This window comes from Hypomesus transpacificus, chromosome 19, assembly GCF_021917145.1.
Source record: "Hypomesus transpacificus isolate Combined female chromosome 19, fHypTra1, whole genome shotgun sequence".
Lineage (NCBI taxonomy): Eukaryota > Metazoa > Chordata > Actinopteri > Osmeriformes > Osmeridae > Hypomesus > Hypomesus transpacificus.
The window spans coordinates 12,024,957-12,039,819 of NC_061078.1; the positions used below are offsets into that span (position 1 = coordinate 12,024,957).

Here is a 14,863-nt window from a genome sequence, read left to right on the forward strand (position 1 = left end):
AGAGAGATTGAACTGACTGAAAAAACAGACTTGAAAAGGGAATTTTTAAAATGGTTAGAGGGGTAGAGAGCTTTGGATAATGAACCCTGACTAAAAAAGGACAGACAGAATGTGCTGAAAAGGTGAACAGGAGATCAGCACTGTATCCACCCACAGATCTGTAATGTCACTGTTTGTCCCTCTTGGTTACCTGTAGCGAGCTCAGGGGACTTTCTGATGAGTGATGGTGAGGAGGACGGCTCCTTCCTGTCTCTGCCTGGTACCACCTTCGCACAGTGTCCCTCGCTGACTGCTGACCTTACAGAAACTAGTCCCCACAACCAGCAATTACTCATACAGGTGGGTTACAAAGAGCATACACACATATACACACGTATACATACACACACTGACAGATCCATGGGGAGACACTCCTGCAGAAGATGCAGACGCCAGCATTTTTTTGCATTTGTGTGCGACTCAAAGCGTTTTTTTTTTCTTCTTCATTCTTTTGTAAGGTTGTGCGAGTGAACAAGCTGGAGTGACGCTCGAATGACGGTCTCAATGCTGACTCAGATGCTTACATCAGCAATTCATACAATGATATTAGCTGACAGGAACACCACATGCCCTCTTCAGCCTGGGCTTGCCCACTAAACATGACAGTGCAGTCAATTTTCTCAGACACATTTGTTTTAACAGCTCCTCACATACGTGTGTAGTTTGAACAGACACACAGGCACTGTCTCCCCCTATGCTGAATGCGCATCTTGGCTTTGAGCAGAATGACACAGCCAAATCTCGACAGTCTACCACCTAAATCAATTTTTTCATTTCATCACGCTTATACGATATCTCTGTCTTCTTTTGTCTCCTGATATGACTAGCCCTAGACAGTTGTGAAAATCTGCTATCAATTTTGTGGAGGACAAATATATGACATTTTCTCAAGAGCAATTTCTGAGGGGGACACCAAAATTACTGCTGTAACACATTGTAATATGTTAAATGTATATTATTAATATTATTCACATTTCCTTATGTTTACAGTGATTTATCGGGGGGACAAATCATATTTTTCCCTGGATGAGGGGGGTCGTGTCCCCCCCTGTTCCCCGGGATTTCCGCCTATGGCCCTATGTGCTTCATCCCTCTCCTTTTTCACACAATTTTCTTATTTGCTCTTTCAATCATCTCTCCCTATTCTCTTCTCATCAACAGAAGGTCACCTGGTCTTATTCCTGGACACCTGCCTATGTAACATTCTCATCCTACCCGCTCACTAGATGTGTCCGTGTGACCTCTTCTCCTCCTCTACCTACAATCTCTTTGTTAGAGCTTTTCTGAACAGCTGTGTGTCTGTAGTCAGTGGTAGCAGCAGTCTGGTAGAACCCTGTTGTAACCTTATTCTATAGTTGTCTCTAACGTAGTCATCATTTGACCTCAGAGGAGAAGTACTATTAGATTCCACGTATCCCTATGAACTTGTTCGACACCTAACCACTAACTGTATGTGTGTAGACGCTGCAAGACAAGGTGTGTGAGTTCCAGGCGCGTTTGTGTAGTGAGGAAGGTTCTCGCTGCCTGCGGCTGCAGCGGTTACAGCACAGTTACGAACAGAGTCTCCAGGAAAAGACCAACGTCATCCACGCACTGCAGGAGGAGCTGCACTCAGTCCAGCCCAGAGGTGAGGCGAGGGAAAGAGAGAGAGAAGATCGATTAGAGGAGTACAGACAATTTTTGGTAGTTTCAGTAGAAGTGAATTGCAGGTGTGAGAGTTAACATCTGGGGTCACACACATCTCTCTGATGTGTGTGAAATTCATGAGTCAGTCCATAGTCAGGCTGGGTTTTCATGGTATGCCTGTTTGAGTGTTTCATAAATATTCCTATGGGTAGGGTGTGCGTGTGTTGTCCTGATAGTGGGTTTACGCACACACACTACAGGACAGGTGTATATCAACTGTCTGTCCGTTTGCATTACTCAGCCCTGCATGCTTTAACTGCCCATAAATTTGAGTTGTGTGTTTATGTGTGTATGTGTGCAGGCGTGAGACCATTGCAAAAGCTGGCTGAGCCAAAGGAGCAGCAGCCTCCCAGAGAGCGTTCCACAGAGCGTCTCACCAGTCAGGAGGGAGAGCAGCTCATTGCTCAGCTGCGCACACAGGTACAGTCCATCAGGGGGGCTTTGGAGTTGATTGGAAGAGCCTAGGCTTGATAGCAGCAGCTGATGCAGGATGAGGTGAATTTTGTCAGTGGAGGACTAGGACAGTTGTAAAGTCTCTGGTCTCTCACTTGGATCTACAGGTGGAGGAGCTGGAGGAGAAGCTGTTGGACCAGAGCCATGAGGTGGAGAGACTGCGCTCTGAGCTGGTAAACGAGACAAGATGGGAGAGATGGAGGGTAGAAGTGTGAGAGAGAGGGGGAGATGTACACAGGATATTGCCTAGCTAGCCTAAATTCCTGGGATAGACGGAGGAGCGTTTGAATTAGCTCAACTCGTGACACATTTTTTGCTGTCAAGCAACCTGTGTTTGGTTGGGATTGGGCAATAGAAGGGAGAGAGAAAGTACATGTTGAATCCTGGGTTTTGGAAGCACAATACTGTACATCCACCCTTGGAAGGAATGCATTTTTATTATTGTATGTTGACATAACTCTCCCTGGTTGCATGTGTGTGTCTGTATATGGTCCTCTGGCCTCCAGGGTGCGACAGATCTGGAGAAGCATTTGGAGCTGCTTGTGTGTGAGAACGAGCGGCTGAAGCAGGAGTTGAAGTCATGTAAGACTTCTCAGCTCCACACCCAGGATAGGCCAGCCGACTCCACATGCTCTGCCTGCCCCAGCTGCCAGGTGTGTGTACGTGTGTCACCAATTAATATGGTCTGTATTTGTATTCATTCTGTAATGTTCTAACTGTGTGTGGTCATGTGTGTGCAGGATGCAGAGGTCCTGCGAGGAGAGGTGTCTCGGTGGGAGAGCCAGGCCAGACAGAGGGAGATGAGGCTGGCTGGGCTTGAGAAAGATCTCCTAGAGAAGACCTACAGGGTGGAGACCCTCCATAGACACCTGGAAGAGTCCAACCGCCAGCTGGGGGAGACCAAGAGGCAACTGGATGAGTCCAAGCGTCAGCGGGGAGAGGTGGAGCAGTGGCTGGAGCTTCGCCTCAACGACTGTGAGGAGGAGCTGGCTCGACAGTCCGCCATGCCGCCGCTGGTCAAGGTTAGGAGACACGCCCAACCTGGAACAATGACTTCCTATCGTACTGAAATAACAATACTCTCATTTTTTCCCCTCCCCACCATTATGTGACTCAGGCGGTGGAGTCTCAGAAGGAGCTGGCTGTAGCGGCCAAAAGCGCTGCCCTGCAGGAGAAGCTGGCTGTGCAGAGACAGCTGCTTAGAGAGCTGGAGCAGCAGCTCCATGAGTCCCAGAGGACCTGCACCCAGCTACGAGCACAGGTACACAGGCTGGATACACACCAACACATGCCTTACACAGAATTGGCCTTGGCTGTTGGACTCTTCTGTGCCTCTCCCCGGTCTGTTTAATTCTCCCTTTAGTAAGTCTTTTGAACCCCACCCCCCTCCTGTTACCTTGTTTACAGGCTGATAGAGCCTCCCTCCCCACCTAGAGACTTATTGGTTTGACCCTTCATGTTAATTCCTTTATCTCCGCTTGCGTTTGGTTCCAGCTGCATATGGACCGTGGCCGCTTGTGTGCCCTGCTCTCCAAGGCTATCGGCAAGGGCAACGGCGAGGTCATTCACAGGTTGTCCAAGGTTGGCCCCCCACCCCCCTCTTCGATACCCCCTGTAGTTCAGAAATCAACACTGCAGCTAGTGCTGTAGATAGAGGCAGGTCACTTTGGAACCCATTCCTAAGTCATACTTATTATACCCCATAATCACTCAACTAAAGTGTTACATTTTATTCCTTTCGCCTTTTCTAAGTGACATAGAAATATTGCATTTTGAAGTACAGCAGATAATCGAACAAAAATTATTCCTTCGTTAATAATTCGTTACACAAAACTATTTTTTTAAATTTTTTATATGTATGTATTATGTTGGATGCTGTCCTCCTCTCCTACTCTTTCTTTAATGCCTGACGAAAGTCTCTCTCTTTCTCACCCTGACCCTGTCTTAATGCTTGAGCAGCACTTTAAACATAAAGCCTGAAAATATTGTAAACAATTTCTGCATAGCCTATATTCATGTAGCAACGCTAGTGCTAAATAACTATTTAGCTGGTCGGCTCCATGACTCCGGGTAAGTAAGGCTTGTGAGACAGCTCACCAAAAAATTATGGGGAACCCACTTGTCTAGCAGATTAAGACATGTTCGTAGGTACCAAGCGAAAAATAACCTAAACTTTCCTAGACTTTTGGCTACGGTACTAATGCTGAAGGCTTGCTGATATCGCATAGCGTTGTTGCTAACGTTTGCTGACGTTGTGACGTTGTGACTGTGTGTATGGAAGGCCCGGGCCACAGAAAAAGAGAGTTTCTAAAACTGGTTGTTCCCATCCTTGATTGTGATTGGCTATATCGCATTCCATGCCGTTGTAAAATCCAGCATAACCTCACAGGTTGTCCTCATAACATTCTTTAACATTCCATATTACTGCGCATCGAATATTTCAAATTGAAAAAGACGGCAAAAAAGTCCGTCTGGCTGTTGCGTGGCAACTATTTATGTAGGAACTATACTTTGTAGTAGCGGAAGAATGACGGTTTATTATTAAACTATTTTGTTTCTAATTGTTTTTATTGATGAAACCATATCAAATATTTGTAGGAACAGTTTTAGAAAAGCAATAAGCCCTGCGAGTCCGTGGTTTACGCTGATTTTAGAACAGGTAAGGGGTTTTTCGGCACTCCGCTTCGCGTCATGCCTAACAACTCCCCTTACCTGTTCTAAAATCAGCGTAAACCACGGCCTCTTGGGGCTTATTGCTTAATGCGACACGCTTTGATCTCGCTGACACGTGATCACGTGGTTCATGTAGCTGGCTGTAGGTCCAAAAATCCCCACTGCTGTTAACCGGTTTGAATGGTTTTCAATGAAGCTGGCAACGGAAGTCGCTTTCTCAGGCAAATGACGAATGAAACAGGCTCGGTTAAAGCCTTATATTCTGGCTATATTCTCGTATCTACAAAAGGCAGTCCTCCCTGACGTGTTTGGTGTAGAATGGAGTGAAATACAACATTGTGAAAACTCACTGCCAGTGAAACACAGGAAAAAAGCAAGAGCTTTTTTGTCACGTGGTTCCGGTAGCTCGCTGTAGTAAAAAAAAAACACTGCTGTCAACCTGTTTGAATGGTTTTCGGCGGGACAGACAGCAGCACCATCTCGATTCACGGATATTTTAGGTATATTAGTTGTATCATGTCTGATACTTTTATTAACATGTATGTATTACGTTAATTTATAATACATAACTTCTGGTTATGATACACGTGCTCTCTAGCTAGCTATAGTAAAAGTGTTGCTTAGCTCGATGTTAGATACTAGACCTACAGTCTAGCGCTAACTGCATTTAGAATCTAACAAGCTATAATCTTACGATACATTTTATCTACAGCTGGCTATATGAAATACTACTAATAACAATTAATATGTGGTGGTTAAAATATGAAAAAATGAAGGATTTTCATCAATTTACCAGCTAACTTGCTTCGGACCCCCTATGCCATTCATTGTTGCTAGCTCTACTAACTAGGCAAATAAGAGAAGACTAACTTTGTATGCCAACAAACACCAATAACTAAAATTAATTTGACAGACTATAAACCAACGAACATCTGGTTATGATACATGTGCTCTCTAGCTAGTTACAATGAAAGTGTTGCTTAGCTGTACGTTACATAGGGAAGGTATAAGATATAAGGTAAAATGGGCCACTTTTTGGTAAATCGTTTGGGACAATAATACAATACCATATATGTCTTTTCCATGTGTTTTTATGATTACTGATGACTGTTTTTGATAATTTTGTGTTGAAATTATGTAATAAAATATAATTATTTAGGCCCTACAGTTCTTGAAACATCAGCTGTGCCAAACAAATTTGCACGAGCAGTTTCAGGTAAAATGGGCCAGCTGTTCAGGTAAAATGGGCCAGTGAAACTGCTAAGGGAAATAGTAATTGATCATAAATGTTCATTTTAAAACACAGTTGCTTATACAGCCACATTACATTTAAACTGCATTAAACAAACATATTCATATGTGCCATAATTTAAAAAAAAATATTCTGAAGCCCAGACTCGTCACAGTTCCATAAATGTGACGGTGTGCCCTCAATACCCAGCTTACATTTACATTTACATTTATTCATTTAGCAGACGCTTTTATCCAAAGCGACTTCCAAGAGAGAGCTTCACAAAGTGCATAGGTCACTGATAATAACAACAAGATAGCCCCACAGCATTGCGGGTAGTCAAAAACAAGAAGTACATATTGTGAACAACCAAAAAATAGTGCTAAAGGGAAGAAACCATAAGAGCATGTAGTTAAACAAGTTAAAATTACACAACATTAATCTCTAAGTGCAGGTGTACCTGTAGGAAAGCAAATAAAAATAGGATTAACTAAAAAAAAAGAATACAACAGTTTAAATCAGCTACCACTAACCAACAAGAGCAACAGTCTAAGCAAGAGTCATTGTGAACCTTGAGGAAACTAGCGTTGGGTTCAGCAAACCATTCCTAAGTACCATTGTACTCCCGGAACAAGTGCGTCTTGAGCCTTCTCTTGAAGGTGGAGAGACAGTCCGTGTCTCTGATGGAGGTGGGGAGTTGATTCCACCACTGGGGTGCCAGGCAGGAGAAGAGCTTGTGCTGGGACCGGGCGGTCTTGAGAGGTGGGACCACCAGGCTGGTCTGAAGAAGACCGTAGGTGGCGGGTGGGGGTGTAAGGCTGCAGGAGAGACTTGATGTAGTCGGGCGCAGTCCCGTTCACTGCTCGGAAGGTCAGTACCAGGGTCTTGAATCTGATGCGGGCCGTTATGGGTAGCCAGTGGAGGGAGATGAGGAGCGGGGTAACGTGGGAGCGTCTGGGTAGATGGTAGACCAGACGGGCCGCTGCATTCTGAATTCTCTGAAGAGGGCGGGTTGCGCATGATGGGAGACCGGCGAGCAGCGAGTTGCAGTAGTCCAACTTGGAGAGGACAAGTGCTTGGACAAGCAGCTGGGTGGAGTGCTCAGACAGGTATCTCCTGATCTTCCGGATGTTGTAGAGGGTGAATCTACACGACCGGGAGACCGCAGCAATGTGGGCCGTGAGGCTCGTCATCCATGGTAACCCCAAGGTTCCTGGCAGAGGATGAGGGGGTCACCGTCGCAGATCCCAGGGTGATTGAGAAGTCATGGGAGATGGAGGGTTTGGCCGGGATGATGAGAAGTTCCGTTTTGGCAAGGTTCAGCTGGAGGTGGTGCTCAGTCATCCAGGCGGAGATGTCTGCGAGGCAGGCCTCAATCCTAGCTGAGATCCCCGGATCGGTCGGAGGGAATGACAGGTACAGCTGCGTGTCGTCAGCGTAGCAGTGGTAGAAGAAGCCATGGGAGGTGATGATTGGTCCAAGTGAGGTGGTGTACAGAGAGAAGAGGAGGGGACCAAGGACGGAGCCCTGTGGGACACCAGTGGAGAGCTGGCGTGGGCCTGACAGTTTGCCTCCCCAGGAGACCTGGTAGGATCTTCCCGACAGGTAGGATGAGATCCACTGGAGTGCAGTGCCAGTGATGCCCATCTCAGAAAGTCTGGAGAGCAGGATCTGGTGGTTAACCGTATCAAACGCCGCAGAAAGGTCCAGCAGAATGATGACGGATGACCTGGAAGCCGCTCTGGCAGACTGGAGGGCAGTGGTGACTGAAAGGAGGGCAGTCTCTGTGGAGTGGCCGGTCTTGAAGCCCGATTGGTTGGGGTCGAGCAGGTTGTTCTGAGAAAGGAAGTTAGACAGTTGGTTAGATACAGCACGTTCAATTGTTTTAGAAAAGAAGGGCAACAATGATACCGGTCTGTAGTTCTGGAGGACGGCAGGGTTAAGGGAGGGTTTTTTGAGTAAAGGGGTAACTCTGGCCTGTTTGAAGGCAGAGGGGAAGGTGCCAGAGGTAAAAGAGGAGTTTAGAACATGGAGCAGAAAAGTTATGATAGAGGGGGAGATGGTTTGAAAGAGAGGGGAGGGGACAGGATCAAGGGGACAGGAGGTGGGGCGATGAGAGAGAATGAGGTCAGAGAGCTTTGCCTCGGACAGGGGAGAGAAGGAGTTTAGACATTTAGTTGGGTCAGTAATGGAGGGTGAGGGGGTAGGAAGGGTGGGTTTAGGGAACCGACTGCTAATGTTGGCGACTTTTTTCTCAAAGAAGGAGGAGAAGTCGTCTGCTGTGAGGGTGGAGGGAGGGGGTGGGGGAGGTGGGTTAAGAAGGGTGGAGAAGGTAGAGAAAAGTTTGTGGGGGTTTGAAGCGGAGTTAATTTTGTTAAGAAAGTAGAGGGTTTTGGCACCAGTTATGTGAGAAGAGAAGGATTTGAGGAGGGAGTGATACTTATCAAGGTCCAGACCGTCTTTGGACTTGCGCCATCTCCTCTCAGCTGCTCGAAGGGTGGACCGTTCTTCACGAATAACATCCGTAAGCCACGGGCAGGGGGGAGAAGATCGTGCAGGCCTAGAAGATCGTGCAGGCCTGTGCAGGCCAGCTTGACCAAAAGGCTCTCATACTGGTTAAACCACTGGCTAACCACCTCTTTGTTGAGTCCAGCAGCCCGTGCTGCAGACAGGACCTCTGGCTTGCACATCCCAAGCTCTGGGTTGCGCTTTAGAAAGTTCTTAAACCAGTAATGTCCGGCCCTCCTTGCTGTCTTGGAGAAACCAGATATGTTGTTCTAGGCTGCAAAATCAAAGGCCACTTGCTGGACATCACGTTTTGTGAAGGGAAACCCCCTCTGCGGCAATATCTTGAGGGTGGCAGCAACCTCCCTTTCCGTCTCCTGTGGAAGGTAGGGCTTCCGCCCTGACACATGTTCATTGCCAGTCACCTTTCCACTGATGCGTCTTTGCAAGGTGCATCGCAGCACACCCCATGCTCTTGATAAGAGGTGCACACTCACTGTAATTCCTTTCTTCATTCCCTCCATGTATTCATCGAAGGCCCCCTTCATCCTCTCCTCTTTCCACAGATTCACTTTGGCCTTCCTTTCCCTCCCTGTTTTATCTTTGTATCCGTTCCTCTCTGGTCCTTGCTCCTTCTCTCTTTTCTCTCTTTGTGTCTCCTCTCATTTTCTCTGCATTCCTTTCTCCTCACCTGTTCTCTCACTTCCTGTCTCCTCTGCTCGTCTCCTCTTTCATCCTTCCTCCTCCTCTCACTTCCTCTCTCTTTCCTTCTCTCGCTTCTTTCTCGTTTGCCGCGCTCACTGTAAATAAAATATCTACTACCATTATTACTGTTGGGGGGTCATGGTGTGACACACACACACCCTCACACACACACGAACACACACTCAACTTGTGCAGTCAGAATCAACACAATTAGGAAGCGAAAAGCAACCGGTGCACAACGGCTTGCCATAGTCTGTAAAATTGATGTGAACGCAATCACCGACGATTTCTCACAAATTCATTAGCACTTCTAACACGGAGAGATTGAAGAAATGCGATTCCCCGTGTGTTTTTTTAAGGAATCGCATTTAAGACAACTCTGGCCGATTTACGACTGCTATTTCGAGTTCGGAAAGTCTTCTGAAGTTCAGAAGAAATCCCTGATGTGAACATTCATGATGCCAAATGTTTTCTGAAATCCAATTCAGAAGAAATTCCTTCTTAAATTCTTCTTAACTGCGTTCGAGAATGAGGCCCAATCATAGCGTTAATATAACTAGAGTAAGCTACTTTTGTCTTCCAAGATGGCGTCCCCATTCATTTCTATGAAAAGTGCTCAGTGGCGCAGTGAGGCAAGCGAGAGCGCGAGACTGGACGCGGCCATATTTCCACTTCCGTGTCTTCCGGTCTAGCTTTAAACAGTGGCTCTTTTTTTCCCTAGCTCCGAGACCTCGTGCACGCTTGCAACTAGCTGTACACGTCATACTTTGCGACAACCGGTCGCGAGCATAGATTTATATGGTTACGAGCGTGTGAGCTAAGGCAGAATCTATGGGCAGAAAGTCAGATAAGAATCAGAGACATGATGCAAACTTAACGGAAATGTATTCTGTCACTGTATAGTATTCCTTCTACTTGTTTTTTGGAAATAGGCTATAGGGCTATTCTAGATGGAACTCATCACATATGTTGCTTTTTTTCTTCGTGATATGAGTATGATTTCCAACGCATTGTATCGGATGAAATAAACTGTTAACATGAACAGCTCCGTCGTTGTTCTCGCCAGGCAAAGAAAGCTTAGTTATTTTGGTAACCGAAATGTTCCATAATGCAGACTTACCATAGCTTACTGTCAACTTTATATTCAAACCAAATGCCACGAAATTCACACTGCCTTCAATTTCACATCAGTGTCGAAATGCGACCTGTGTTTTATATGTTCAACCTAGAAAACCAAACGTCTATTAATGGATATAACGTGATCCAACAAGACGTGTTGATAATGTAATAAATAAAAGCTCGAGAAGTGTGTCTAAAATATACTTTATTGAACATTTGCCTTTGAAAGGGGCATATTCATAGAACCATATAGGCTACAAGACGTTACCATCAGATGTAAGTGGGGGTGAAACATAGTCACTGAGGACCTTCATTGTCCCACAAAAGCAGTCTGGCACGATCAAAAAAAGAATAATGGGTGTGTTTAACAAAAGCTTCTAAAGGCAAGACTAATATTATTTAAGTATATATCATTTCCTATTGTGGTTAACAGTTAAAGTATTAATCTTCGTCTTTGCTCCAGATAGACATGTCAACAATCTATGCTCACGCTTAACATAATATATTTGCCATCATGTCATTAACGTTTTTACGAAAAATCCAATCCGTTTTAAAATAACGGGAATAAACTATATTAACAGCATTTCATGTATGTGTGACAACGATTTGCTAAACTTGCTTCAACAAGGAAGGCAACTCACGCCATTTCTCCCTGTGCTCATTCAATATAAGTCTATGGCTCATTCAGCTCAATGTAAATCGTCTATCGGCCGATGTGAACTTTTGTGCTCGTGCCCTGTTAGTATCCGCGAGCACATTTGCAGGCAACTTTTATTGACGTAAGCAAATAAATGGGGTGCTAGTTTACCCATTTCGGATTGGTCTCAAACTTAGCAAAAATCGGGAAAAATTATTCCATGAAAAAGCTAGTAGTATGAGCCAGGTTCGAGAATCCAACAAAAATTTTTGGGGGAAATGGTTTTGTAAATGTTGACTGGAGTTAATAGAATAAAAACGACCGGAAGAGTCGGAAACCTAACCGTAATGCAATACCACCTACATCCACCAGGGGCGTTGCTTCAAGCCGAGGGCCGAGGGGTGGGGGCTTGGGCCCAATGTTTGGAACTGTAGGTCGCGTGAGACAAGCTTTACTTCCGCATTCCTCGATAACAATGGGAGTCTATGGAAGTGTCGCAACTCTCTATTTCTATGGCTCTGGGAAGGCCTAGTGGGCATGTATTAAGACGCCCCCGTATGTTAACCACGCATAATTAACGCCGACTTCCATACAAAGTCGTTGTCTTTTTCGCCTCAAATTGAACCATGCCACGTGACACGTTCAAAGCGTCTAAATAAACACATGCTTTTTGAGACTTGTCTAGCAAACCACACGAAATTAAAGCCTGGTTTGGCTCAATCAGCGTCTGTTTTTCCAAAATTAAAATTAGCTAGTTAGCCATTAGTATGAACTTGGTGGTCACAATTGCAATGTTGTCTGGCTTGGAGCTTTGTGAACTTCCCCTGCACCGCGATTGGGTTGCCTCAGTATTGTGCTTAATTTGGTTTCACTGCCAACATTCCACACATTTGTATAAGGCCGGCATGAGGTGGGTAGCCAACCAGTGCTTGTTTAACGCTGCCACCAACTAAGTTTGCGCATTTGCCTCTTACATTAAGGATGTTGGCAGTGAAACCAAATTGCGCACAATACTGAGGCAACGCAATCGCAGTGCAAGGGAAGTTCACAAAGCTCCAAGCCAGACAGCATTGCAATTGTGACCACCAACTTCATACTAATAGTTAAGTAGCTAACCAAAATTGTATTTGATAGTAGCTCGCACAAGCATCCTAAGACCTACTTTACTTACGTATTAGATGTTACATGTTGTCGTAATTTCCCATCGGAGATTCAAGCAAGCAGACTTTTATTTTGGAAAACCAGACGCTGATTGAGCCAAACCAGGCGTTAATTTCGTGTGGTTTGCGAGACACGTCTCAAAAAGCACGTGTTTATTTAGACACGTGCTTTGAACGTGTCACGTGGCACGGTTCAATTTGAGGCGAAAAAGACGCCGACTTTGTATGGAAGTCGACGCAATGGACGCCGTCTTTGCATGCAAAGTCGGCGTTAATTACGCGTGGTTAACACACGGGGGCGTCTTAATACTTGCCCACTAGGGCCTTCCATACAGGGAAAGGAAATGCAGCTGAACGAATACGCTGCGTGTTTTAAATAGCGTTAAAACAATTTTTATAACGAAACGCAATATGTGGCGGCCGGTGTTGATTCTGTGGTGCACCGCCACAAATTAGTCAATGTGTGGAAACACTGTACATAGGAATTGCTATGTAATCGTATTGAGTGTTTGCGGTGTGGATTATTAGCAACATTATGGCAGGCATAGTAGCATATGGAGCAGGTTTGGTGGGGGACCTGTGTGGGGCAGTTGAAAGTTGTTACCAAAATAAGATCAATTTTAACATTACCGTACCCCTGGGAAGCCCAAGTTAAGTGAGTTTCACTTAACTGGTACCACTAATTATTGCAGTTCTAATGTAACTACAGTACAATGCTTGTTCCTAAAGGTATTGCTATGTAGAGTAGTCACATGGTCGTTAATCTGACTTTAATTTAAGGCCCAATTTTGCTTGATCCACCTGGAAACCGCTTTAGAACTTTGGAACATGTACTATTTTGTGCAACATTTATCACAGGAGGGTTTTATGTGAGTTCAACTAAGTTAGTAGATCTATCATGCTGTAGTTTTGTGGTCCCTTAACACCCCTGTGTTTCAGCTCCCCAAATCCCACCAATTAGTGTGTGACGAACCAGACCAAACAGTGTGTGGTCTATAGTGACTTCCTGTTGAACGCTATTACAATGATTAGCTGATGATTAGATGATGATTAGCATGCATCCTGATGGACCAGTCTGTAGTCATGTAGCTTCATCAGTTGAATTTGGCAAGGTACTTTAGTTCACCCTTTAGCTCTTTTCTAAATTTTAAAGTCTTACCAATTGAAACTCAAAACCATTTTTTCTTGAACATGAAGGTAAGAGGAACCTCTGAAATGGCTCTTTGTGTTTCTGCCTCCTTGTTTGCACCTAATGCTGTAGCCTTTCACTTCTGGCTCAGCTCTTAGTTCCAGAACCTTCAAGGGCTCCAGAATCTCTCCTAACCAAGGTCCCTAGGTGGGTGTTGATATTCCCCTGGCCCTCTCTAATCCCTCTCTTGGCCTCTGTCCTGGTGTGTAGATCCTGGTGTACGAGGGGGAGATGGAGAGGACCCAGGGCCAGCTGGAGGCTGAGATGCAGAACCTGGAGGAAGAGAAGAACAGAGTGATCGAGGAGGCCTTCATTAGAGCTGAAAGTGAGATGAAAGCTGTACATGAAAACCTAGCTGGTAAGTTTGTGTGTGAGTGTGTGTATTTCATGCAGTCAGTGCCGACCTCTGTATTCCCATGATGTTGTCTAACTCTTATCTGTGTGTCTGTCCAGGTGTTCGTATGAACTTGCTGACCCTGCAACCTGCACTGCGAACCCTTACCTGTGACTACAACTGTCTGAAGAGACAGGTCCAAGACTTTCCCTTCATGCTGGACAAAGCCATCGCAGAGGCTAAGCAAGAGGTCACATGGCGTGTTGTGTGTGTGTGTGTGTGTGTTTAGGGGTGTGTGTGTGAATTTATTTGTTCACCATGTGCCATTACAAACACTAAATATATATGTTTCTGCTAGCATCATGGTGTGTGCCAACTTGTTATGCCTACAGATCTGCCAAGTGATCAGTGAGGTCAGCAGTGCCAACCAGGAGCTGTTGCGTAAATACAAAAGGGAGATGAACTTGAGAAAGAAGTGTCATAACGAGCTGGTGCGCCTCAAAGGTACCACCTTCATCCCTCACCTCAGCATTCTGGAATATGTAGTTCCCACTGCCATCCCCAGCTCCTAATATAATGGTTTCTGCCTACATTTCCCAGGCAACATCAGGGTTTTCTGTCGCGTGCGGCCTGTGTGCCATGGGGAATCAGATTCAGCAGAGGCCAAAAACATGGTGACCTTTGACCCAGAGGATGACTCAGTCCTCTACCTCTCTAACAAAGGAAAACTGATGACCTTTGAACTGGACAAGGTGTTCCCACCTCATGCCTCTCAGGAAGAGGTTGGTCACCAAGTGCCCAGAAGGCACCTGCATAGTATTTTTCTTTTTTTTGTCTTAAGAGCTGCTACTCTTAAACCCTCTCTGATTCGACAAACAGGTGTTCCAGGAGGTCCAGTCCTTGGTGACTTCCTGTATCGATGGCTTTAATGTGTGTATCTTCGCCTATGGACAGACAGGCTCAGGAAAGACCTACACCATGGAGGTAGGTTGAGCTGAGGGATCCTGCTACATGTCCTTTGTTTCTGAAGTAGAAAACCTCCCCTGTCTGTCCTCTACCCAATGACTCTCCCCAGCCTGAATGTGGTGTAGATTTGAACCAGTGATTGGCAGTTGGTGGTGGTTGCTGACCA

General features: G+C 45.5%; 1 protein-coding gene across 12 annotated transcripts in view; it reads left to right on the forward strand.

The window, feature by feature from the left end:
- kifc3 (kinesin family member C3) overlaps positions 1-14,863 on the forward strand; it is an 82,588-nt gene that overhangs the window by 63,656 nt on the left and 4,069 nt on the right. For 9 of the 12 annotated variants that reach the window (XM_047042638.1, XM_047042636.1, XM_047042640.1 and 6 more), the window contains 13 exons: positions 197-339; positions 1,501-1,666; positions 2,027-2,145; positions 2,286-2,351; positions 2,685-2,831; positions 2,919-3,200; positions 3,296-3,439; positions 3,673-3,759; positions 13,608-13,755; positions 13,851-13,981; positions 14,124-14,235; positions 14,332-14,513; positions 14,611-14,715. In XM_047042638.1, coding sequence (XP_046898594.1) covers positions 197-339; positions 1,501-1,666; positions 2,027-2,145; positions 2,286-2,351; positions 2,685-2,831; positions 2,919-3,200; positions 3,296-3,439; positions 3,673-3,759; positions 13,608-13,755; positions 13,851-13,981; positions 14,124-14,235; positions 14,332-14,513; positions 14,611-14,715 — 1,832 coding nt within the window. Of the gene's footprint in view, positions 1-196; positions 340-497; positions 538-1,012; positions 1,237-1,500; positions 1,667-2,026; positions 2,146-2,285; positions 2,352-2,684; positions 2,832-2,918; positions 3,201-3,295; positions 3,440-3,672; positions 3,760-13,607; positions 13,756-13,850; positions 13,982-14,123; positions 14,236-14,331; positions 14,514-14,610; positions 14,716-14,863 lie in introns of those variants that run through there. The other 3 variants (XM_047042644.1, XM_047042643.1, XM_047042642.1) reach the window with 3 other exon arrangements.